Raw genomic sequence first — 26,979 nt, 5'->3', positions numbered from 1 at the left:
GCTGTTCCCAAACACTGATTTCATTTGTCAAGCAAAAGGAAAAAGAACTATCCAAACAAACATGGGCTTGTTTTTAAAAAAGTAATTACTCCCTTGTTAAATTATATATTAATTGAGTAAACTCTATTTTTTTATTTTGTTTTATGTTTTTGAAAGCTAGGTTCAATTTTACAAGCCCAAACGTGCTTTACAAATCAAGCTTGATTTTCTGTCATATCAAGTATTACTTGGAATTCAGCATGGAAAATTTCCATTAACATTTAATCAACTATTATGACATTTTTTCTTTATTATTACAATCACAAGTCATGAAGGTTTCTGGTCGTTTTTTATATTAACACAATCACACTAAGCTTTGTTGTTTGTTTTTTTCGCTCAACAAACTAATTAACAAATTAATCTTGTTGTTTTTTTTCGGTACCTTCAGGTGTTCCACTCTTAAGTGATCTACCGATGCAGTTTTGGTCCAGATGTAAGATTAAAGGCAGCCCACGCTTGATAAATACTTTCTGTTTTCCAGTAAGGTGAGCTGAACCTGCTTTTAATTAATGTGATATAGTCCTGGGTAGGAAGTAGTGCTGTACGATTTTTTTTTTCTTTCCAAAAATTAAAATTGTGATATATTTCAACCATAATTGCGATTTAATTTAGACTTTTTTTCTGCATTAACCACCAGCAACAAAAATACCGTGTAGAAAAAGATGTTTGTAAACAAGGACTATTTAAAACAAGAGATTTAACTGTTTTTAATAATCAGAATATCATTCAAGAAAATAGCTCAAATAATGAGTTGGACATCAATCTTTGTTGAACATAAAGTGCAACCAATAAGCCAGTCTATGTATTAAACCTTTTGAGCAGTACTTAATGCTAAGGTAAGATTCCTGAAAGTTTCTGTTTCAAAAAAAAGTATGATTATATAAACTCTAAAACACATTATAAAATTAGATTATTTCCCTGCTGCAATTCTCTCCCCTTCCTTGTGGAGGCAAACCCACTTTAAACACATCCACACCTAAATTACATGTCTTATTCATCAATTGTTATAGCCAAAAATTACAGACCTCTGCGATTTGGAAATTGCTTTTTTTTTTAAGTTGCAATTATATTGCAAATGCGATTAATTGTCCAGCCGTAGTTGTAAGACCAGACTTGACTTTTGTTCCCCAAGCAGTGAATGTTTATTTATCATCAGGAATGTAGACGTGTGTGGCGACGAGTTAAACATTGCCTGCTCATGTAACCTGCACCAGTACCAGATAACTTGTCTAATTTTTTTCAATTGAGATATGAGGCCTCCAGGAAACTACGTGCAAATAATTAGCTGGTGATCAACACAAAAGCAGAGTTATTTATTTACCTACATCACAATGATTAAGACTTATAGAAAATCCAAAATTCATTGTCTCAGAAAATGAGAATTTTACATTGAACCTGTGAAAAAGGCATGTTTTAAGCACAAATGTCAGGCTTCTTAAAAGGACCTTCATTTCTATGTACTCAATACTTGATTGGGTCTCCTATTGCAGGAATTACTGCATCAATGCACCATGCCGTTGAGGCGATCGGCCTGTGGGCCTACATAATGTAGTAGTAGCCCAGATTGCTTCGTTAGCAGCCTTCAGGTCATCTGGCTTGTTGGGTCTGGTGTCTCTGGTCTTCCTCTTGACAACAGCCCATATATTCTCGATGGGATTCAGTTGAGGGGAGTTTGCTGGCCAATCAAGAACAGGAACACCATGGTCATTGAACCAGCTGGAAAATAAAATCAGCATTTCCCTAAAGCTTGTCAAGAGAGGGAAGCATGAAGTGCTCTAAAACTTCCTGGTAGATGGATTCATTGACTATGGACCTCAGAAACCACAGTGGACCAACACCAGCAGATGACATCGCTCCCCAAACCATCACTGACTGTGGAAACTTCAATCTGCAATTCAAGCAACGTGGATTCTGTGCCTATCCACTCTTCCTCCAGACTCTGGGACCTTTATTTCCAGATGAAATGCAGAAGTTGCTTTGATCAGAAAACAGGACATTGGACCGTTGAGCAACAGTCTAGTTCCGTTTCCCCTTAGCTCAGATAAGTGACATTTCTAAGTACTATACTAAAGTAGCTGTGAGAGGAAGCAAACCAGCTCCATTTCCTACCTCCTTCCTTACTGACTGCACTATTCGGACAGCACTTATCATGGTGACCGCCAACACATTTCCGCTTCGGCTAAAGAGTCCTAACCCAAAATATGTTTTTGGATGCAGCCTACGGTTAAATTGATCATGAAAGCCCCTTAGAATCAAAGGATCTGCTCTCATCCGCCCTTTAGTCATTTTCAGAAGCAGGCATTTCTAAGTTTCATTAATGACAAGTAGCAGATCTATGTCCTTTTTATATGTAAAATGTCAGATCGATAGGGAGCTAGATTGGTTTTACCTCCCATTGTTGTCTGACATTATATCACATGATAAAAGCTTTTCATAATATTTACTTTCAGATTGATTGATCTTACTGAGGAAAATAAAAATGTGTTGCTGCACTATGGACTCCCAGATCCACAAGTTGAACAACAGTAGCTCAAACAAACACTAGTTACAACCGTGTTATGAGGAATGCAATCTCTGAATGTACAACAGATTCAACTTTAAAGAAAATGAGCTGCAGGAGTTGCAGACCATGCTGAGTGCAACACCTGTCAACTAAGAACGGGAAACTGGGACAGCAATACATCTTAATTGGATTGGAAACAATGCTGACTGGTATGATGAGTCTTGAGTTCAGCTGCCTAATTCAGATGTAAAATTTGGTTAGACACAAAAGGATGGGCCCATCTTTACTTGAATCAACAATTGAGGCATGCTACTGCTTCTGCTGGTGTTGTAAAGGTGTGGCCGATATTGTCTTTGCACATTTTGGCTCCCTTAGTGCCAACTGAGCATTTTTAAAGATAACAGCCTGCCTGAATACTTTTGCAGACCATGTCCATCCCTTATGACCACAATGTACCCATGTTCAAATTTCTTTAACACGGTAACGCACCAATGCACAGTACAAAAGTCTGGCACTGGTTTCTTGGACATAACTAGTTCATTGGTCTCAATCACAAGGTCTCAATCCCAAAAAACAAAACATTTAGGATGTAGTGGAACAGGAAATTCACAATATGGATGTGACAAGTCTGGAGCATCTATGTGATACTATTGTATCAATTTGGACCCAACATTTCTAAAGCTTTGATGAATTTATGGCCTTAGAAATGAAGGCAGTTCTGTGGCTCTAATGATCTCAAATCCAGCACTAGCAATGTGTACCTATTAATGTTGCCACTCAATATATAAACACGTTTCTGTACTATACATTGAGGAAAATTTAGGGAATTACCTGTCAGCATAAGCAAAATTATCCAAAAATCGCCTCCGTCAGTCTGCCCCAGGGCAGCTGTGGCTACTAACATATCTCACCACCGTCAGGGTGTGAATGATGAATGACTGTAGTGTAAACCGCTTCGGGTCGTCGGACTAATTAAAGTGCTATACAAGTAGAGGCCATTTACCTTTTACAAAAGGTTCTGTGTTCAAAAGCTCCTTATCTGTACCGAAAGTATGGGTCTGAAATGACAAAAACTAGCAAAGTGCAAATTGATGAGGTGGTTAAATGACCAGCATGTAATCCTACTTTAAGATTAACTGCAACACAAGCTTAAACACTTTTATGAACTCAGATTTGCTGAGTAAAGGACTGATTGTGGCTTCTTCTGTTTGGCTGAGTGCTTTTACCCACAAAACTTGCACAGAGTTGTGAAATTGAACACTGCTTTTAAGTTAGAAGGTCCTCTTTTGTTTTGCCCACATGACAACTTGACCTTCGTGTGATTTCCTTTCCCAGGTGTTACGCAATTCAGGCGTCGGTCCCACCCGCAATGTCGGTGTCTGTCTTCAGCTGGTTTTCCCTGCTCACCTTGTCCCTCCTGCTCCTGCTGTGCGTCATACGGAAGAAAAGAAGGATGGAGGGAAAGTACAGGCCCAGTGCAGAGGAGAAGAAACAATCAAGAGCAACCGCACCCGAGAGGCCCAGCCTGCCTCTGCCGTTGCCCAAAGAAGAGCGCCTTATATAAAGAGACATTGAATGCGCTTGATGTTACCATGCTGCATTTATCAGGGTCACAAATGAGCACCAAAATGTTTTCAAATCTAAACTGTTTTTGTGCTGTTACTTTTTTTTTATTCTGTGGCAACAAATGGATTGATCTATTAGTCAATCCACCAGAGGAAAAAAAAACGTCAGTGTGGATGGCTTGCTCTGTTTTTCTATTTAAATCACTTTTTCTACATAACTATTTACTGAACTGTATTTTGTATAGAAATGCCCATTAAAATATGTAATTTTTGTATGCATGTTAAAGATGTTGACCTAAAACACTAACCGGAATGCACTTGTTATTTATGGTGTTTAAAAGGTTTAATTCCAGGATATGCGCGCACATGGCAGGTAAGGAGTCTGATTAAAATCACTGTGTGCTAATGAAGAATTCCCGCTCTTTTCTTTTTTTTTGCAAGACAGAAAAAGTTTCAATAGACAAGCTTAGTTTGTTAAAGCCTTTTATTTATATTCTGTTAGCACATTCCACAAAATCGCAAAGCTCATGTATTTGAAATGTCAGTTTGTGCAAGAAAGAAACGAATGAGCTGCAAATCAACATGAATACACTTTAAGAACAAATAATAAATGGGATCTTCCCATCTAAGGTAAAAAAAAAACCTTATTGCCTTTTCAAGCAATAGGTTGGTTTTTTTAAAGTGAGATTTTGTGAAGTTGTCACTAATCTATCCCTTATCTGCAGTAGGGCACTGGGACTGGTTTTGTCACCATTTTCTCAGCTGAACAACATCTGAGTTACAGTAACACAGATCCCTATCCTGAAGAGCGTACTTAAAGATACAGTATCTCAAAGTTACTGCTTATCCGGTCATGCCGATTGGTCATTCAGTGATGCATGTTGAAGAGCTGAGAAATGGCTTGAAAGCAAATCTCGTCTGCTTCAAAGTGCTTTTTTGTTTTTGTTTGTGCTGCATCTTGTTTTTAGCTACTCTGGCCAGCCAAACTGACATGCTGTATTCACTGCATATCAGTCTGGTAAGGAGCTGGTAGAGCCCGATTTCAAAGGCGGGACTAACAGGGTCAATGTCAACATGTTAGAACTAATAACTATGGATGTGACGCTGAAAACTCCAAGCGACGCGCTCTGCTTTTTCAATTTGTAGTCCGTAAAACATGACAAGCCAAGGAGCACACTCTCCAGTAAACAATTTTTTTATCCTGTTATGGTAGCAGAGAAGCATTGCTGCATTATGGGTAATTCTGCCACTGAGAGTGACTCATAAAGTGCCGCCTCCCGCGCTGTGATTGGTTCGGTCTGTTTTGGGTCGGAGTGAATGGAGTCTTACCAGACTGACTTGTGCTCTGTGAAAATCAGTCTGACTGGCCAGGCTAGTTTTTAGCCACATGAGCTAACTTTGCATTAAAACTTAATATTAATATTGGAGGGGGGGGGGGGGGGTCACCAAAACCAGAAACTTGAACCCAGAGAATGAAATATTGTTTTTGTTTTTTGAGTCAATGGTGGTTGCTGTAGCTTAATCCTGAGCCTTTAAATATATATATATATATTTACTGTTTGTTCACCTTCAATAGAGCAATCAGACTTACATCTTGGCTTAGGACAGAGTCCATTGGGGATTTATTTTGACGTAAGGAAAAGCTAAAATGCTTCAGCATCTGGTCAGGATGTCTCCTGGATGCCTCTCTTTGGAGTTTTCCCAATCATGCCCATCTGGAAGAAGACCCTGGGGCAGAACCAGAACTTACTGATGGGACTATATGTCCCATCGGTCTTAGGAATCCCTCAGAGTTGGAGAGGGATGTTTGGGTTTGCTTCTGGATTTTTAACCTCTATCGCCTGATTACCTATACAAAATCATGGCTGGATGAAAACTGAGCTGTTCCATTTATTAAGCTTCAAATCTCTTCTTCAGTTCGGACACTTTGACTGGTGGGCGTTCTTCCTCCTCGGGTGCCTCTGAGTTTTTGTTTGTGTCCGAGTCACACAGATTCTGTACCTTTTGCCTGCATCGAAACACAGCCTCCGCAGGGTTCTTGGAGGTGGACCTCAGCTGAAAGCCTTGCTGGCTGTATGGCTGATCCTGGAAGCGTGCCACAGCAGAAAGCACTTTGGGAGGAGTTGTGGTCAGGCGCACCCACTGCTCGTCTTTCCTTGGGGTTTTATCGCTCTCTTTTTCTTGAGATGCAGGTAGTTTAGGGTCAGCAGCAATGTTATCAGGCCCTGGCATGACTGTAGCTTCACTTTGTTCATCCACTGAGTTCGAAAGTGGGCCATCCCTGTTTATACACTTTAAGTTCAATCCTTCTTTAGAATCATTATTGTTTCCTTCGTAGGTTTCTTTCATTGCTTCCTTTGTCTCATTGTCTTGCATGCCATTTTTTTCCTTTTCCCCATCTTGTACCACAGCCACCTCCTCACTCTTGATTTCATCATCTTTCCTTGTATCCTTTACGCTTTCGTCTTCCGTTCCTTCAGTCATTTCTTTTGCACTGATTTCCTCAAAGCTTGCCTTGTCTTCTTGATCTTCTTTACCTCCCTCCTCTTCTACCTTGACTTCCTTAAAGTTATTTATGTTATGTTGGATATCCTTCTTGTCATTTATTTCTCCATCTGTGTCTTTCTCTTTTTCTCTGACCTCTCTCTGTCTTGCTTCATGCTCTGCGACATCAGTTTCCAACAGAAGACATTCTGCCCCCGCCTCCTCTGGCAAGCTGGTGTCCAGGCAATGCCAGTCTGAGTCCTCGGTCCGATCTGAAAGCTCCTCGGTGGTCTCCAGATTCCAGCTGTGCAAGCTGCCGCTGCCGCTGATGGACAGGGACAGGCTCTCCTGACTGGGGTTGGCTGGACCATGCTGACAAACAAACGAGGGAGAATTAGACAGAATTTCCATGTAGTTCGGGAGTTTTGTTTATTACCTCATTCTTTTACCTTTATGATGTAATCATGGCTGTCTGGTCCAAACAAATCCAGGCTGCGAGTGCCATACAACAGGCCTCGGTCATGGGAGCTGCGTGAACTAAGCGTGTCAAAGATCTCACCGAGGAGATCCATCTCTTCTGAGTCACATAACGGTGAATCTTCTTCTTCTTCGTCATCTTCTTCCTTCGGGAGCTCAGAGTCAGGCTGTCCAGCAGGTCCCGACACCTCACTGAGAACAAAAAGCCACATCAATAATATGAAAGAAAAGTCATAAATAGTAAGATTGTAAGACAAAAAGCTCAATTTGTGCAGAACAAGCCATGGCACCTCAGTTTGATAACTTTACATGAGTATTAAACAGGCAAATATGATTAGAAAGGACTTATAAGAACTGTTTAGATGGTACAATACATTTGTAGCCAGAAAGAAAAGCAGTTTAGTTATTACTAAGTTAATCAGTAATTTTTTGCTATTATTGATTTTTCAGGAGATTGTGTTCTAGGTTATTCTATGTCAGGTTTCATTTTACAGAACTATAAACTGTCATACATTGAGATCATAAAGTGGAAACAAAACCTTAAAAAGGGAAGAGATTAAAATAAGTTTCCCTCTGCATATGTCAGAGATGTCAGCAGTTGGCGTTCACGTGGCCGTGCTATTTATTTCTCATGTGATCATGTTTTGGCCTATTTTGTCCACTCCCATTTAGAGGAATGGATTGCCATCAATACATGTGCACTATATCAGTGTATACATTTATTTGAAAAAAAAAAAAAAAAACATCTCTTATTTGCACACAACTTTATCTTTTTGTTTGATGACATAATTTTAAATATAAAATGCTATGATCAGTAACTCAATACTTGAGCAGCCTTTTTACCAAGTCAAGATACGAAGAAAGACTGCATGTACTCTGAAACGGTGTAATTCTGACATTTCTGGTAAATGAAAACATTCTTTGTCACATCAGTTGCGATAAGTCCCTCTTCTCTTTCTTGTCTGTGGTTTCATTTCTCTTTGTGACTTTTACTACCTTGGGCATTATAATCAGTTAATCTGTGGAGATCCACAGCAGTGAGCATAGATCCAATGGGGTCGAAATTACACTACCACTCAAAAGGGTTGGGTCACCCAAAAAAATGTCATGTTTTCCAAAAAAAAACCCTCACATTTTATTCATGAAATGAGTCGCTAAATAAATAGAAAATATAGGTTAGAAATAATGAATTGTACTTGAAATAATTTTGTCCTGCAAACTTTGCTTTCATCAAAGAATCCTTCATTTGCAGTGATTACAGCCTTGCAGACCTTTGGCGTTCAATCTGTCAGTTTGTTGAAGTAATCAGAGGAAATGGCACCCCGAAGCTTACGGAAGCTCCTGCCACAAGCTTTTCGAGCTTCTCCCACAACAGGGTTGAGATCTGGTGACTGATGCCCACTCCATGATAGACAGAATACCACCTTCACAAAATCTAGACTGTATTTCCGATTAATTTAAAAGGGACACATCGTGCAAAATCCACTTTTTGAGCCCTTCAATACATTTTGCTGTGTATGTGGAGTCTTTATAAGTGAGCAAAATTTTAATGTAGTTTCTTCATATTCTATGTATGTAGATATCTTAATAATCTGGCTGGGTCATATTTTTCAAGCTGTTCAGCTTTCTCTGTTATGGTTTTTGAACAATAATGTCACAGTATTTGCTACATAGCTTCTAAAGAAGGTCATAAACTTCCGGCTTTCTAATTTTGTAAATCCGCATTTTTTTTTTTGCCTCCATTTTGAAGTGCAAGTTGATGGATGCAGAAGCTACAAGTGGATAGGTGAAAATGTTCGGTTGTTGGGTGTACTAACCTACATATTTCATTACACCGTCCCCCAGCATACTACAAAAATGGCTAAGACCTGCAGGGGGCTGGGGTGTGATGTGTCACTTTTGCATTTAAAGAGACCACAGCAAAACAAGTTTCTCTCAGACGAACCTCAGAACAGGGGTAAGAGGGGCAGTGGGCCAACAATAAAGAGCAATTCAGACCAAGCATTGCACGTAGGGATGGGTACCGGATTTGGCACTTTTATAGATACCGAACAAATCCCGTGGATACTACCGAGTAACAATTCACATAAAATCAAAAGGTACCATGTTTTGGTACATGAACGCATCACTGTGACACTGGGGGAGTAGAAGAGTAGGCGATTTTCCATGCCGGACATGGACACAGCTTTACACTTACAAGAGCGGAATGATGTCAGTAGGCACTGGTCTAGTGAGCAAAGCAAGCATGGCTGAAAGGAAGTGCTCACTGCAATATTTGTGAGGCGAAGTACAAGGCCAGCGGTGGGAATACTTCTAATCTGAGGAAGCACCTGGTCACTGCTAGCAATTTAACACATTTTTTGCTATATTTAGAGACTTTACAGACTCATCCAGCGACTTTTTCTTTTTCAAAAAAGCGACTAGTGAAAAATCTAGCGCCTTTCTTCTGTTATTGGTGACTTCCCGTGAAAGTACTAATCGTTCTGGAGTTATTGTCTTGCGAGAGCGGCGAGTGCTGCTGTGAGCCTGTTCCCACTTCCCCAAGCACTATCTCACAGACAGGCAACTGCTGCTGCCTCATCCGCAAGCTACACATACACAAAGGTACTGAAAATAGGTACCGTTAAGTACCGGTATTGAGTACCGGGTATCGTCTTTGAAATGTGAAAGATACCAATCCCAAGTTCAACGTCATATAAACCACAACTGAATTATTCAAATGTGAAAAGAAAGACATTACGAAGCATGATAAGTCTCCTTTAATGTTATTTTGACAAAAAAAAAATGTGCTTTTCATTAAAAATGTAAGTACATTTCTAAGTGACCTCAAACTTTTGAGCGGTAGTATACTTAGGAAAGCAAAGTGGGAATTTATAAGACTTGAAATAAAAAAAAAAGCCTACAAATGTTGCTTTCCAATTTACAAATACGACTAATAACTTAAATGATATTTTACTTGCTCTAAACAGACAAACTAAACTTTTTCTGAGTCTCAAACGTTAACTATGCTCTCGGAAACGCTTTCCTTGGAGCTTAGTTTACCATAAAGAACAGACTAATATGGTGCTTTTGCGATGGTAGGAGGTTGTTTGAGCAATATAAATGTAGACATAAAATAGTTCAGAAATTTTGTTATCACACCTGTGTTCTTTTTAATCTTGTGGTCTTCTTTAGGAGGGTGCATCTTTTTAAAACAATCCAGAATTAACCCATGTGGCTTGCAAGTTTTTCATGTCGCTACAGGGTGTTTAGAGCTCAGGCTAGAGATATTTTTAAGGAATTTTCTCATTTAAAGACAGTATTTTGAATCTTTGAATCGAAGTACTATTGCAAAGAGGTGAAAAGAAATGTGAAACAATATTAAAGTAAACATGCTTGAGTATGAACGTGGACTTCCCACCTGTCCCAGAGGTCTTCAGGGTCCTTTGAGATATCCTTGCCTCTGAGTTTCTGAACAGGTCGACGGGGTCGTGACTGATGGAACAGGAGGTGAAGACACCAAAATAAATGTGATTAAAACAGTTGGAAGACAATACAAAGAAACAGTACAAATAAGAGACTGTCTATGATATATATTTAGCAGCATGTAAATTGAATCAAATTTGGCACGTGAAAAAAAAAAAAAAACTGCATGCTAACTTTTCCGAAGTGCTGCGTGATTGGCAGGCGGCTTTGTAAGCTGTCAGACTGGGCACGGCGGTGTGACATCGATCCACCCCTCTGAAGGTTGTGATCCTCGTGGTGGACCTGCATAACACGTAGCAAAGTACTGGATGCCAAGAGCATTGGAATAAATCAAAGGAGCCACCTACATGAATATGAGCCTACCTTGTTAATCAGCAGGTTTTTAAAACCGGACCTGGTGAGACCTTTGGTCTGTTCAACAACAATAAATAGTTAGGTGGAACCTGCAATACAGAGCTGTCCTCCCTAAACCCCAGTCAAATAATGTCTTTATGCACTCACCTTCCTATTTGCTTTGGTCTTCATATTTAAAATCAGAGCTCCACCGCCTCTCTGTTTAAAGTACAAGACCATTAATGTTGGACCTTTCGGGCCAATAAGGAATACAGAAATTGTCAAGTAAACTTACCTTTAAATTTCCAACTAACTGCTGATAAGATTTGCCTCTTCCTATAAATTAGATTCAAAAGAAAGAAACCCGAAAGAGTTGTAATTCACCAATCTGAAAAAAATTTACACACACATATACAAAGGATGTCCCGATCTGATATGAGACATGAGGTCAGTATTTAATTCATGGAAATATTAAATGATCAGAATCAGAATAATCTTGCCATAGCTTTTAATCCCTGTTGTTCTGTCTGTGGGTTTGTTGTGACTGTAAAGCCAGATTTAAAACAATGAAGTGTTTTAGAAGCTTTTTAATTGTTTCCACATTGACAGGGTGATTGTATTGGTTGTTGCAGCTCCCTGTCAGTCAGCGTAGAGCTGTGTGGTGGTCAGCTAAAAAATTATTAGATCTTTTTTATATATATATACTTAAAGGTTATGAAGCAGAGCAACTTTTTTGCTCACTTTTACTGGCACCTCTTTTAAATGTAAAACAAATCAATTTATCAACATGTCATATCAAAACACAGGTAACATACCTGCATTTTTAGCAGGAACATAACTTGAATTTACTAAAACTGCTGCTTATGTTATGTCAGTTGGTTAATAAAAATCAGGCTATTTTATAGAAACCCAGATGGGAAAAAAATATCTGCCAATAAAAACCCCAGCATTCAGAGTATTAGTAGTGAGTGATTTCAAAATAATCAATTATACCCTGTCATTTTACTGCATAAGCAAACACATGCAATGATTTTATTAAAGTATCAGATTGGGCCTGCAATCCGCAGATTACTAGTTTTAAATGACTTGGTATTTGCAATAAATAAATACATAATCTGTATTGGGACATCCTGAAAACATCCAGATACACACCTGCTGTCATTTCACATTTTGTTATCTCTTCCTCAAACAGGTCATCTTGCCCATTCCCTTTGTTAAGAATATCCAGGCGACCATCAATGAACTGAAACAAACAAGAGGAGAAACAGCTTTTAAACCAAGGTTTTACTTTTTTTAGAATTTTCTGAACCATTTTTTTTATTATTTAGCACTTTTAACTTTGTTAGTTGGCAAGATTATGTGTAATATTAATGTTTTGGAGTGGCCCAGCCAGAGTCCCGACTTGAATTTAAGAGAATCTGTCAAGGGAACTAAAAATTAGGGGCACTGCGAGGAGACTTTTCACCCTCAAAGGCCAGTCATTAACTAGTTTTACTATGTTTTCTCAACCTATAAATCTATTATAAGTGGATCACATTCCCAACGTGTTCTGCAACCTGTGACACGAGTTTGATGGCATTGCTCGTGAAATTCCACTGCATGTCCAGTGGGTGGCAGTGTGTAGGGATTTGCCATAGAGTCCAATTTAGTAACTTATATGCCATCAAAACCCATCCGTGACCAAGGAAACTGCTTATCCACTGTACTGAAAACAATGCAAAAAAGGGTTTAACAACTATTTCTAAAACTTTAAACATGAAAATGAAACCTCTATTCATACCGGTAGTCTTATAAATTCTCATTTACAAGAGAGACCTGTTAGCACATCTGTAAAAGCTTTTCAATTAAATCTCAAATCAGAGTCTGATAGTCTCATTGATGAACCAACTGCAATATTTCGCTCTATTCTTCACTTTCAGTCTGTCTAGAGTCTAGACAAACGTGGCCATATATGTCCAGTAGATGTCGCTGTTTACCTGTTTGAAGAATTGCAAATGAATGGCGCTTTGCAGGAACTGCTTCATACTGGCAGACTTGTGATCCAAAAACAACTCTTCACAGAAATAAATTTCACCTTCCTGTGAAGAGAGGTGTAGAGAGTCAGCAGCAAGCACAAAAACGTGTGAGAACATTGATGTTAGTCTACCATACGTCCAAGTGACTGACAAACCTTGTCGTTCTGGAGAGCATCCCTGTAGCCTCCAAATAGCAGAGCTTGAGCTTTCAGGAAAGCTCGAGAGACACCACAGCCGGGAGAAACCGCCTGCCGCTTTAAACAGACCTTAAGGCCGGACATCTGATTATGGAAAAACACGAAATTCATGAGAGGCTGCTTCCTGGAGATGCCGATGACTTAACAGACATAATATAGTAACAATTTCCTTTCAACTAACGCAGAACAAAATGCTTAAATTATGCAGATCTAAATAAAGTTTTTCTGTTTGTTTTTTTTACCACATCTGATGGTATCCTTTTAAGGTCATCAAAGGGAGTTTCCAGTGTGTTAGTATCTACGTTCAGAATAACAACCTCCTCCAACCCACGACTCTTCACCCTCTAATGGATGGAAATACATGGTTCAGACATCAGTCAATAAGAGTAAACTCGATCAGTTCATAAGCTGGTGAAATTGTAGTAATACAGTTAGTGAGGTACCTCCGTAAGACTGGTGTGGACTCCAATCAGATAAGGCATGGGTGCACTGTAACCAGAGGAAAATAAAGTTAATCTGTTGTCAGAAAGGTAGGTAGGTACAGCGCCTCGCTCAAGTTTTAAATAACCCCACACCCCCGGAATTTCTCCAGTTTTGTTGCATTGCAACCTGGAATTAAAATTAATTGTTTGAAATTTGCATCATTTTATTTACAGAACATACCACCCTCCATGGCAAAAAAAGAATCAGGAAGTACTTTGTTGCTCCACCTTTTGCATCAGTTCCAGCTGCAGCTTTTCTCAAGGCAATGCTGCTCCAGCTCCTTCATGTTGAATGAATATGGATTTTTAAGTCTGACCACAGATTCTCAATTGGATTGAGGTCTGGACTTTCACTAGGCCATTCCAACATATTCAAATGTTTCCATTTAAACCGCTCGAATGTTGCTATAGCAGATGCTTCAGGCCATTGTCCTCCTGGAAGGTGAACCTCCGTACCAGTCTCAAATCACAGACAGACTGATGCAAGTATTTGCTCTAGAACATCCGTGTATTTAGGACCAGCTATCTTTCCCTCGAGTTGGATCAGTTTCCCAGCCTCTGATGCTGAAAAACATGCCCACAGCATGATGCTGCCACCACCATGTTTCACTGTGGGGATGCTGTTCTTGAGGTGATGGGACGTGTTGGGGTTTTCACCAGGTGTAGCGTTTTCTATGGTGGCCACAAAGTTCAAACTTGGTCTCATTTGAGCACAGCAGCTTTCCCTATACATTTGGGAAGTTGCCCATGTGCCTTTTGGCAAACTCAAAATGTGCCTTCTTGTTTATAACACTATGAGATGACTTTTTCCGGGCCACTCTTCCACAAAGCCCAGCTCTAGAGAGTATGGCATATTGTAGTCCAATGGACAGACCGTCCATTGGACCACAGATCGGATAGTTGAATCTCGGATTCAGGAAGAGCAGTGTGGTTTTCGTCCTGGCCGTGGAACACTGGACCAGCTCTATACCCTCAGCAGGATTCTGGAGGGGGTATGGGAGTTTGCCCAACCAGTCTACATGTGCTTTGTGGATCTGGAGAAGGCATTCAACCGTGTCCCCCAAGGGATCTTGTGGGGGGTACTTCGGGAATATGGAGTACCGGACCCTTTAATAAGGGCTGTCAGGTCTCTGTACGACCGGTGTCAGAGTCTGGTCCGCATTGCCGGCAGTAAGTCGGACTTGTTTCCAGTGAGAGTTGGACTCCGCCAAGGTTGCCCTTTGTCACCGATTCTGTTCATAACTTTTATGGACAGAATTTCTAGGCGTAGCCAAGGTGTTGAGGGGATCCGTTTTGGTGGCCTTAGGATTGCGTCTCTGCTATTCGCGGATGACGTGGTCCTATTGGCTTCATCAGGATCTACAGCTCTCACTGGAGCAGTTCGCAGCCGAGTGCGAAGCGGCCGGGATGAAAATCAGTGCCTCCAAATCTGAGACCATGGTCTTGAACCGGAAAAGGGTAAAGTGCCTCCTCCGGGTTGGGGAGGATGTCCTGCCCCTAGTGGAGGAGTTCAAGTATATTGGGGTCTTCTTCACGAATGAGGGGAAGATGGAGCGGGAGATCGACAGGCGGATTGGTGCGGCGTCTGCTGTGAAGCGGGCGCTGTACCGATCCGTTGTGGTGAAGAGAGAGCTGAGCCAAAAGGCGAAGCTCTCGATTTACCGGTTGATCTACGTTCCTACCCTCATCTATGGTCACGAGCTTTGGGTCATGACCGAAAGAACGAGATACCGGATATAAGCGACTGAAATGAGTTTTCTGTAGTGTGTCTGGGCTCTCCCTTAGAGATAGGGTGAGGAGCTCAGTCATCCGGGGAAGACTCAGAGTAGAGCCGCTGCTCCTCCACGTCGAGAGGAGCCAGTTGAGGTGGCTCGGGCATCTGGTCAGGATGCCTCCTGGACGCCTCCCTGGTGAGGTGTTCCGGGCACGTCCCACCGGGAGGAGGCCCAGGGGAAGACCCAGGACACGCTGGAGGGACTATGTCTCCCGGCTGGCCTGGGAACGCCTTGGGATTCCTCCGGAGGAGCTGGCCCAAGTGGCCGGGGAGAGGAACGTCTGGGCCTCCCTACTGAAGCTGCTACCCCCGCGACCCGACCCCGGATAAGCGGAAGATGACGGACGGACGGGCGGACGGATCGTCCGGTCTCAGCTGTGGAGCTCTGCAGCTCCTTAGACACCAGCGTAGACTGGATGGATGGATGGATGGATGGATGGATGGATGGATGGATGGATGGATGGATGGATGGATGGATGGATGGATGGATGGATGGATGGATGGATGGACTCACCAGCAGTAGTCAAGTAGATGCGGTGGCAGGACAGGTATGAAGATGTGCTGCCAGTACATTGGGTATAACACAGCGCTGAGTGCATGTACACAAGATGTTAGCTGCACACACAACATGAAGGACATTAAAATACAGCAACCCATACTGTGTGCTTATCTGATCAAAATGTTATCAACAAGAAGACAATAATTCAGTTGCATGTGTTTTTAAAAAAATAAAGTGATAACAGCCTAATCTTGGTTTATTAGTGGTTTAGAAATGGACTAACCACATTTTAAAAGTAATTCTGAGGGCTATACTTTAATCAATTGAGGGAAGCATTCAAAATCTGAACAGGCTGCTGTAGATCTTTAAATGTTATACTACAAAAATGCGGAAACAAAAGTGTGTCTTACGGTGCTGAGTTTGCTTGCGAAGATGAGGATTCGCCTCTCGAACAGCATGCTGGCATAGAGCTGAAGAAGATTCCCGACATCTACTGCTACTATTAGCTCAGTCAGGTTTCTCTAATAAAGCCAAAAAAAAGGACACATAGGTGCCTTGAATACAAGGAAATATTTCACATTTTGTCACATTACCATAGGAAACTTTGGTACGTTTCATTAGTATTTTATGCACAAACCCAAGACAAAGTAGTGCATAATTCTGAATAAAAATCTAAAAGGTGTGGTGTACATTTATTTTTAGCCTTCCTGATTGAAGACCCACAGAACCGCCAACTCTTTCATGTCTCAACCAGCTTTGCTAAAATCTAAAATGTTTTCCAAATTAGTATTAAAGCCTAAATTAGATGACAATGTCTCTCAAGATAAAATTTCAAATCGGGCAGCAGATTCTCAATGGGATTTGTATCTGGGCTTTGACTGGGCCATTCTAACACGTCAATATGCTTTGAACAATGCTTTTTTTGGCTCTGACTCTATTTTTAGGTTGCTGTCTTCCAGGAAGGTAAAACCTCCACTCTATCTTCAAGTCCTTTGCAGCCCCTAACAGGCTTTCTACAAGGATCCCCCCGTATTTAGCTCCATCCACCTTTCCAACAACTTCTATCTAGCTTCCCTGCCCCCCAGCATGATGGCGCCACCATCATGTTTACCTGTGGGGATGATGTGTCCATGGGATTTTGCAATTTTTGCTCTGCAGCACACCTAGTGTTTTGGAAGTGGGCCGAAATGTTACTTTTTTGTCTCGCTTGACCGGAGAATCACACGCTTGCTCCTATGTCTTCATGATGCCGTTTGAATGACTGTTTCCTGGTAAACCTCTGAGGTCCTCAAAGAACAGGGGTGTTTATAACAACACAACTGTATACACTGGTGGAGTCTGTTTACCAAATAACTAATCAATTTATCCAACCATACTTACATTTTCAGGAATAGAAGGAAGACTTCTTGGATCTGGAGCAATAAAATATGGAATCTGCCCAAAAAAACAGAATGAAGCCACAGTGAAAGAAGGCAAAAACAGAGACAAAGTACTTTATGTAGGATCATGGTGTAGTCTCAAATCTTTGAACGCATGTGAATAAAAAGTGGTTAGAAAACATTTAACCTTTTCATTCCAAAATTATCAGGCCAAAATTCTGCTTTCACGTGCAAAATGAGCTGCCACTGAACTGCTTTCTGTTTCACAAATATCCTGTTTTTTTAACCATTTACACCACCCTTTGAAAAAGCCTTTTAGTAAACAGTGTTCATCCTGTGGATTTCATTAAACTTCTAATCCTTGGTCGTACAGTCTGCATTCAGACTGCCTAAACCTTATTTAGGCAAGGACAACAACTGCATGAAAAATAAATTTGCATGCCCTAAGATAGATACGTGGGAAAGAGTTATAGTTTCAATCAGGGGTTAATTTGTATGAAAATCAATTAGAAACACAAATGTATTTCTGGTGCAGATGGCTTCGTCATTTTGGAATGAAACTCAAATGTAAAACCGTATATGATACAAAAAGCTGTAGTTTAGAGCCATGTGGAGTAAGTTCTCAGACAAATCACTTTCATTATGAGGTATTAGTCATGGGTTTTTAGCAGACTATCATATCCGATCCAAAGACCAGGACGAAAGCTAGCTAGAGTTAACTGTGTTAAGTTCAGCACAGACACATAACCTTTCAGAGGGGTGAGTCAACGGAGTTTAGTTCACACATAAAAGCTTAAGTCATCAAGCACAGACAGCCAGCGTTTTCCCAGCAGGAGGGAGTAAGTCTGCACAGGCCCGGCTGGATCTGCCTAACTCCTGTAGGACTCACCGCCTCTTGTCCCTCTGTGTGTCCAACAAGACAGGACACCTCTGTGCTCACCAAAAGCTGCTCTCCCTCAGGAAAAAACAAAATACGCAAACCACTGACAGAGTACATTCAAACTCAAGTGTGACTCCCGGGGTTCTCATTGGCTACTCAAGAGACTTACCATCTGCAGGGTGACAGATCCGGCAGCCAGCGGTATGGACTGCTTGTAGAGCGCCGCCAGGAGCGCTTTAGTCTCATTGATCTGTTAAAGAGGTGCTGTATCAATGTGATGCTCATGCAAGCCTTTCTGAATTGAAGAGAGAGGAGATTGCAAACTAGAACTCACCTGTCCTTTGGAGAGGTAATCTGCCAAAGTGTTGAGAAGTTTGTAAAATACCTCAAACCATGGGAGATAACTGTAAGAAATTGTAAGAAATTAAATTGTTGTGAAAATGTATTGAAAATTGAATTAAGTTTAACCCTTCCAGGTCCTTTTACCTTTTATCAAGTTTAGTTTTTGGATAACTTTGGCTGTGATGATGCTAATTGCATAATAATCTGCCACTTTAATTCAGTTTTATTTATTTAGGGCCAGTTCATAACACGTCACCTCAAGGAACTTTACAAAGTTAAATGCAATCAAATCATATAGACAGATTGGTCCAAAAGTTTCCTATCTAAGGAAAAACCCAGCAGATTCTATCACATCTTGACAAGCAGCTTTTACTCCTCCTGAAAGAGCGTAGAGCCACAGGGACAATCATCTGCATTGATGGCATTGCAGCGATCCCTCAAACTGAGTATGCATGAAGCAACAGTGGAGAGGAAAACTCCCCGTAAACAGGAAGGAAAACCTCCAGAAGTACCAGGCTCAGTTTGAACGGTCATCTGCCACGAATTACTGGGTTGTGGCAAATGGCCAGGTTTTGAATATTGTGGGAAACGACTTTAATATGTAATTTAAACAAAATAGAGTACCTATCACCTCCAGCTTATTTAAGTTTTCATCCAAAAATAATTTTTTAACCGATAAGAAAACAAAAATCTAAACTGTCCTGTTTTATTATTTTCCATAAAGTGAAAATATTTCTCCAGGTAGTGTAAATATACAAATTTCAATAATACAGATTGGAAAATAAAATCACCATTTTGGCAACCTTTTTACTGCTTATCATAAAATTGATCAGATTTAGCATTGCTTCCAACCCCTAATGTTTTGTGTCCAGCAGACAGAGGTGGGGCAGAGAGCAAAAGAATGTCAACAGGTTAATTATGCAGACATAAGCATACCTGAGAATGCAAAGGCACGTCTGTGTGCTGTTGGTGAGACGGCAGAAACCAAAGCGCTGGCATCCTTCAAGGTCAGTCAAAACAAAAGTAAAGTGCTGCACGGCGACATTATCCCTCGGTCTGAGCAGATGAGCGTGATGAGAAGTGGACATTTCGTTAAAATCAAACAGGAAGAAGATGTAACCAGGTGTGAACATAAAATCCTAATATTTGCTACTTCATTCTCACCTTTGAACGTCATATGGGAAGCAGAACCGGGGCAACGTTTGACTAGACTCCTACAAAAAGGACAATGAAGGAATAACGTTAAAAAAACTGAGAGACAAATAAAAAAGCTCTGCGCAACAAGGTCATGTGCTCAATCCAACTTCAAAAGCTATGTCAGGTTTATGATGTTTCACCCTGAGCAAAGTATAAAACTATACTCCATCTAAACAAGAACATTTGATTAAAAAATGAAAGGCAAAAAACATGTCTACAAGTCAAAACTTGGTTGTAACATTGTTGGTTTAATAATGAATGAATCAATGGACTTAACAAGCCAGACTTTCAGCATCGTTTTTAGATTAAATCCGTACAACACCTGTGGGGTAAAGTTAAAATTATATATCCCCTGAGCTAAATAAAGACAAGGACTGGCTATCCTGGAAGAGCCATGCAAAAAATGTCCATTGAACTGCAGTGCTTGGAGGGCAATTTCATGTTGCCAATTAATTATTTGACTGTTTGAATGGTCAGGTGATTTAAAATCAAGCTACTATGATAGTTTAAAAACATTCATAACAACATGAAGCTACCTCATCCCCGTAGTCTTCTGGAAACTGAAACCTTACTCCAGGATCTGCAACATTAAAACAACATAATTCAATAAGTGACAATAATCAACAAACATAATAAAATGACTAAATCACTCAAGTACATCTCAATAGGTTAGAATTTTATCAAAAACCTAATGTATTTTTCAGTGATTCAATTCAGTAAATGAACCTGACGTTGAGACAGAGTGATAGATGGGTTTTAATACGGTGGCCCTGAGGTGCAAAGTGCTACAACTTTAAGGAAAGCACTCCAACATTAATGAAAGCGCTACAACAATAAGAAAAGCACTCCAACTTTAAGGAAAGCACTCCAACATTAACAAAAATATTACAACATTAACAAAATCACTTCAACATTAACAAAAGCACTTCAACATTAACGAAAGCACTCCAACAATAACGAAAGCGCTACAACATTTAGGAAAGCGCTGCAACATTAACAAACCGGAAAAGGTACGTCCCAGTGGGAGACCTAAGAAATCGCTGATTGGACTACAGCTCGTTTTTACTTTTGAACCGAAAGTTATTCTGACTTTACTGTGTTTTTTAAAACCATGAATGTTCTCGGTGATCCAAACCGTAAGATGCAGTCTAAAACGCCACTTAGTCTGTTTATAAGTTTCGCTTTTATTAATTATGCCTTTTTTTTAACTACGTGCGCTGTGTTTCTGTACCTCAACACTCTGGTCTGCTCCTCTCCCCTCCCTCCCCTCGGACCCAGGGGCTTTTATCAGCGGCAGCCTTATCACTATGTTTAATGTCTCTCCACTCCTACCAAAATGTCCTAATTAAAATCAATAGGAGAGTCCGTAGCTGTGTTTCATGCTATTTTCTTTTTGACGACACAGAACCAGTGCCGCTTCGGTGGGCGTGCTGCCTTGGCTTGAATTCAGGTGCGCAAAATTACGTTACATATAATTTAGGTGTGCACTTTTAAGGGTCATTTCAACAAGCTTGTAACATCAGGAGCTTCAGTTCAGACCCAATATTCATTCTCTTCCCTCTAAAGGAGCCCTATAGAGTCTTTATTTATGCTTTCCCCCCACTGTTATCCCTCGCGCGCAGCGCACCAGGGTAAAATAGAGCAGCTGCGGATCATGCGTAAAGACACAGCGTGAACGACGCAGCCCTGTATGCTTTAAGGGTTAAAGCTGAGGGGAAAATGTTGGACCTTTTAGGCTTGATCAAACTCCGCCTCATTCACAAATGTGACCAACATGGATAGATTAATGATAAGCTGTAGTTTCATTATCAACTACGATAACATACAATTTGCTTCTGGGGGGGTGGGCGTCTTTACGCATGATCCGCAGCTGCTCTATTTTACCCTGGTGCGCTGCGCGCGAGGGATAACAGTGGGGGAAAAGCATAAATAAAGACTGTATAGGGCTCCTTTAGAGGGAAGAGAATGAATATTGGGTCTGAACTGAAGCTCCTGATGTTACAAGCTTGTTGAAATGACCCTTAAAAGTGCACACCTAAATTATATGTAACGTAATTTTGCGCACCTGAATTCAAGCCAAGGCAGCACGCCCACCGAAGCGCCACTGGTTCTGTGTCGTCAAAAAGAAAATAGCATGAAACACAGCTACGGACTCTCCTACTGATTTTAATTAGGACATTTTGGTAGGAGTGGAGAGACATTAAACGTAGTGATAAGGCTGCCGCTGATAAAAGCCCCTGGGTCCGAGGGGAGGAAGGGGAGAGGAGCAGACCAGAGTGTTGAGGTACAGAAACACAGCGCACGTAGTAAAAAAAAAAGGCATAATTAATAAAAGCGAAACTTATAAACAGACTAAGTGGCGTTTTAGACTGCATCTTACGGTTTGGATCACCGAGAACATTCATGGTTTTAAAAAACACAGTAAAGCCAGAATAACTTTCGGTTCAAAAGTAAAAACGAGCTGTAGTCCAATCAGCGATTTCTTAGGTCTCCCACTGGGACGTACCTCTTCCGGTTTGTTAATGTTGCAGCGCTTTCCTAAATGTTGCAGCGCTTTCGTTATTGTTGGAGTGCTTTCATTAATGTTGAAGTGCTTTTGTTAATGTTGTAATATTTTTGTTAATGTTGGAGTGCTTTCCTTATTGTTGTAGCGCTTTCCTAAATGTTGTAGCGCTTTCCTTATTGTTGTAGCGCTTTCATTAATGTTGGGGTGCTTTCCTTAAAGTTGTAGCGCTTTGCACCTCAGGGCCACCGTATTTTTATCTAGTTTTGATGATTACTGATAATCAGAATATTACATAAATGAAAAGTATTTATTTAACCAGAAATGTTAATCTTCTTTAAAAGAAAAAAAAGTATGTATATGTACTTGTGGAGTACATACAGTCAATATTTAGTGAGTGGTCCTTTTATATGAGCCGCTGCATGAATGCAGAGTTACATCAGGGCGATCAGTCTGCGGCCCTGCTGAGGTGTTCAGGAAGCCTGGGTTGTTTTTAAATTTGTCATCAACGTGTTTGCATCAGTGGTGTTGGCTTGTCACATCTGCTTATTTTTAGTCTTAAAAAAAATGCAAGGTCAAAATGGAACTGAAGACCACAGAGCAAGAAAAAAAAGTTTGATCATCGGCTGAGACCTGACTTTTAACAGCCTACTGAAGTCTATTTTAAAATCAAATAACTATCGCCCTACAAAGTGGCCAGAATAAAAGGTTTCCAGTCTAAACAGGATCCAGAATACTTGCCGCATGCTTTTATTTCAAATAGGTTAGATGATTGTAGTGGTGTCTGTACTGTTCTTTGTAAAAAACAAACAAAAAAATCAATCAGGTAGCTGTAGCTCATCCAAAATGCTACAACGAGAATCCTGACCAATACCAGGAACAAGGGTCACAATCACGCCAGTCCTTAAAGGACTGCACTGCGTCCTGTTGTAAAATGATTGAGGTATTGTTGATGGTCTATAAAGCACATTTTAGAGTTGCTGGTCAGATATGAATCAATGTAGACACCTTAGGTTATCAGGGACGTGTTTAAATGGTAAATGGCTTGTACTTGTATAGCACTTTAACTAGTCTTGACGACCTCCAAAGCGCTTCACACTACAGTCATTCACACACACATTCACACCCTGATGGTGGTGAGCTATGTTAGTAGCTACTGTACAGCTGCCCTGGGGCAGACTGACAGAGGTGAGGCTGCCATGAACCAGCGCCACCGGGCCCTCTGACCACCGCCAGCAGGCAATGCAGGTGAAGTGTCTTGCCCAAGGACACAATGACAGAGACAGAGTCAGTGCAGGGGATCGAACCGGCAACCCACCAAATGCAAGATGAACCCCCTAACCTCTGTGCCACGTCGCCCCTTTACTTTCTAGTACTAGAACCAAACAAGGCGAGGCAGGATTTGTGTCTCCCTGCTCCTCATCTCTGGAATAAACTCTGTGAAAACCTGAGATGTGCAGAGACTCTAGACTCCCTTGAAATAAGACTCAAAATATTACTTTTACTGCCATTTACCATAATGGTTAGAGATTTCTTCATTTCTTTCATATCATATCTCAGCTTCTTTACTTTTTACTTTTAATGTTTTTTTTATAGGATTGTGTCTTGAGTAATTTTGTTTAAACTCTGTTCCTTTGTTTGTTTTTTCTCCCGTAAACCATTTTTATTATCCTATGAACAAATAGTCCTTTACAAAAATAAAAGGAAAGAAAAACTTGCCTTGCACTAAAATTAGCATTTATATACTGCTTGTCAGCAGAGGAAAGCATGAATTTCTCCAATATTTCCTGGTAGATGACTGTGCTGACGTTTGACTTGATTTGATTGATTGATTTTAGTAAATTTACTAAATTTACATTACAAAAAAAGGAAACAAGATTAAACACAATTCTATTGTCTGACAGCGAACCAAATGTGAAAACTTCTCAGTGAACATCAGGTAGCTTGTATTTTAACATCTCCTCCAGACTCTGGGACCTTTATTTCTAACTTAAATGCAATGTTTGCTTTCGTCTAAACGAGAAGAGTATGGACCACTGAGCAATATTTTATTATTTTTCTCTTCAGCTCATGTAAGATATTTCCCACACTGGTTCTGGAGTGGCTTAGCACAAGAAAATGCAGCAGGTGCAGTCCTTGTCTTGCACACACCTGTATTTGGCAGCTCTTGAAGCACTGCAGACCAAACAATCCCCAAAACTATTGAATGTGCTTTTCTTTACCATCGTCTCATTATTGTCGCTTATGCACCTTTTTATACCAGGTTTTCCTTCCACATAAACACAGCACTATACGAACAGCAAGCTTCTGTAGCAATGACAATTTCCTCACACCGTTCATGGTGGTCGTCAAAGACAGCCTAGACAATGTCAAGTCAGCAGTCTTACCCTTGATTGTGGAGACCAAGAGCCTTAAACCTTGGTCGTCAGGAATGACTGTCCTGCATCTTTTAGGTTTCAAACTGTTCTGTTAGCCTGCTACATATAATGCACTGCTGACATCACATGTGCGGCCCTTGCTATTGAGTTGGCCAATTGGGGCAAATTGAATGCTATCAGAGGCGCTGATTTTTACGTTGGTGCTGTGGTTGACTGTTTACAATGTGTGTCTAATCAATATTAAACTGGACTCCGATCGTTTATTTCCAACTGACGTTACTCCAGCAACCACACAGCATTTCCTGTCTTGTTGGACAGGCATTTGTAATGTTAAACATTACAAATGGTTCAGACGCTTTTTGCTTTTTTACAAGCCCAGCTGCTCCAATATGTTGAGGCGCAAAGGCAAAAGAGCGCTTGGAGGTAATATTTCATTGTGTGTGTAATGAATATACATAAAAGTTTCACTTTTAGAAGTGAAACTTTGCAATATATAAAACTTTTAATCATGCAAGATTAGCAGGACAAGTGAAATGTATATATTTTTAAATAATTAAGGAATATTAAATTTGAATTCTCATTAGGTCAGTACCGGGTCCTTCAGATTACACAGAATGTTAACAGGATGCTCTCTTTGCATTTACTTCTGACTAAAAAGAGGTGTTGTGGTTTCTTCTGATCACATGACAGGAAGAATGTGTGTCTGTCAGTACAGCAAAAAGAGCTTCACACGTACAGTTTATATATTTTATTTTATTGTGTCCCTGATGCACATAAATCAATATTGCATGTTTGAGGCCGCTTTCAATTGCCGTTGTAATTGTTTGTGTTTGAGTTGTGAGTCACTGATTGTGCGCAACTTAGTTTGTGCAACCCATTGAGTCATGTTGGAATATGACAAGTAAAAGTTGCACAGAGCGACAAGGAAACATTGGAGGAGTAACTTTGTTGTAGCAGACAAAATATCGGCCTCAGTTTATAAAAAGAACAATTTGAAACAATGTGAGTTAAATCAAAAAGCTGTACAGAAAAAAAAAAAAACATTTGATATGAAATAATCCACACTGCAAACTGAATACACAACAATAGGGATCATAAATATGATTGAAAGTGAAAATGACCAAAAAGATCCAAAACGGACTACCTCAAAGGGTACATCTATATGATAAGCATAGGCAGTTTTCAGAACAGAGCCAGAAATGTGCAGCGAAAACAGCAAACTGATCATTCTGGCTGGGTGTGTGTGCTGCTCTGAAAGAAATGCGCGTCCTCACCTTTGTCTCTGGCTACAGGACATGTTGCTTCGAAAAACCAGTTGAAAGTTCGCTCAGGGTTTTGTCTGACAGGAAAGACATCAACACCAAATGTGTGAGATTAGTCTGTTATTTAACACATGTTCGCTACTGCTGAAGTAAAAAAAAAAAAAGAAAAATCTTAAACATTTACAACAAGCAAGCAACTAGCAACTAGATTAACCTGTATGAAACCAAAACATATCTGTTATTAAGGGAGAGGTGTTGTCAGTACAGCCGTTTGAATGAGAGCAAGTCCAGTTATTTGTATGGCAGTAGATACAGGGCCAGCAGCGTTGCTGCAGGAAACTTCCTGTGCAGTTTTGTGAGAGGAAGTTAATAAAAACCACAAGAACTGAGTGAGAGGCAGAGTTACAATGATGGAGGTCGACAGAAATCATACACCAACTTACTTCAGTCTAGAGCCCATCCTGTCTGAATGCGATGGTTTCCATGTGTTTGTCCTGGAGGAGAGATAGGCCCTTGGTTTGTTAGACGACTGCCATAACTCTGATCGAGCACCGTTACATATGAAGGCAGACAGCCGGCAGCAGCAGCAGTCTGCTCAGTCAGCACTAGAGTGACAGAACACTTCCTGATCTATCTGAATATGTTCTTGTCAATGTGTGAATGACGTGCATTGAGAGACAGCCTAGAGCTATGCACTTCTCCCAATTCACTTTGTCCTCGTGTCTACATTTCAAGGGCCCATCAGATCTTAATCCTTCCCAAAATAAATTATCAGTTTAGTAAATAAAAGCTTTCCCAGAGATTATTTGGTGAATCGCTAAATAAAAGAATATCTTAGAGATAGCAAATTTATACAGTTTTAACTTCATGAAGAATCCGGTCCAACTTGATTTATGCAATCATGCATGCTTAAGTTTGTTTATGCATCATATTGAGACGAGTCAGAGTTGACTTGCTATTGCTCAAATAAACAGAAGTTAGATCCACATCACAGTGTATCAGTAGCTAAAGCTCTCAATGCTGGAACTAAGGAAATATCCATATCCTGATCAACAAGGCACAGTCCCTTTGCTGCCCCCTTGTGTCACTTGGGCTCCTCTGAAAACTACAGGTCTCCATTTTGATTAGTTTTATCCAGGATGAAAGCTGAAATGGTCTTCAAAGGCAAAAGGGAGCCCCCCTCCCCTTCCCAAACAATGCATCAA

The 26,979-nt window shown here is 40.5% G+C and overlaps 1 protein-coding gene across 2 annotated transcripts; it reads right to left on the bottom strand.

The window, feature by feature from the left end:
- Window positions 1-4,573: 4,573 nt before the first annotated feature.
- si:dkey-76b14.2 (DENN domain-containing protein 1B) lies at window positions 4,574-26,946 on the bottom strand. 2 transcript variants are annotated; one of them, XM_021311409.2, is made up of 23 exons: window positions 26,218-26,946; window positions 25,787-25,851; window positions 20,168-20,211; window positions 19,599-19,648; window positions 19,371-19,490; window positions 18,427-18,496; window positions 18,262-18,342; window positions 18,102-18,167; window positions 17,214-17,267; window positions 16,244-16,354; window positions 15,849-15,949; window positions 13,522-13,567; window positions 13,321-13,422; window positions 13,037-13,162; window positions 12,843-12,944; window positions 12,019-12,109; window positions 11,162-11,202; window positions 11,035-11,085; window positions 10,897-10,944; window positions 10,708-10,815; window positions 10,469-10,542; window positions 7,041-7,260; window positions 4,574-6,963 (listed from the first exon to the last, which is right to left on the bottom strand). In XM_021311409.2, exons 1-23 carry the CDS (start codon window positions 26,232-26,234, stop codon window positions 6,001-6,003), a joined length of 2,751 nt encoding a protein of 916 aa, XP_021167084.2. In that variant the 5' UTR covers window positions 26,235-26,946; the 3' UTR covers window positions 4,574-6,000. The 2 variants fall into 2 exon arrangements, with proteins under 2 accessions (XP_021167084.2, XP_021167085.2); XM_021311410.2 differs by lacking the exon at window positions 18,102-18,167.
- Between the last annotated feature and the right edge of the window lie 33 nt (window positions 26,947-26,979).

This window comes from Fundulus heteroclitus, chromosome 5, assembly GCF_011125445.2.
Source record: "Fundulus heteroclitus isolate FHET01 chromosome 5, MU-UCD_Fhet_4.1, whole genome shotgun sequence".
Taxonomy (NCBI): Eukaryota; Metazoa; Chordata; class Actinopteri; order Cyprinodontiformes; family Fundulidae; genus Fundulus; species Fundulus heteroclitus.
Note: the sequence above shows the minus strand (reverse complement) of the source record. Positions and strands in the feature narration are given on the sequence as shown.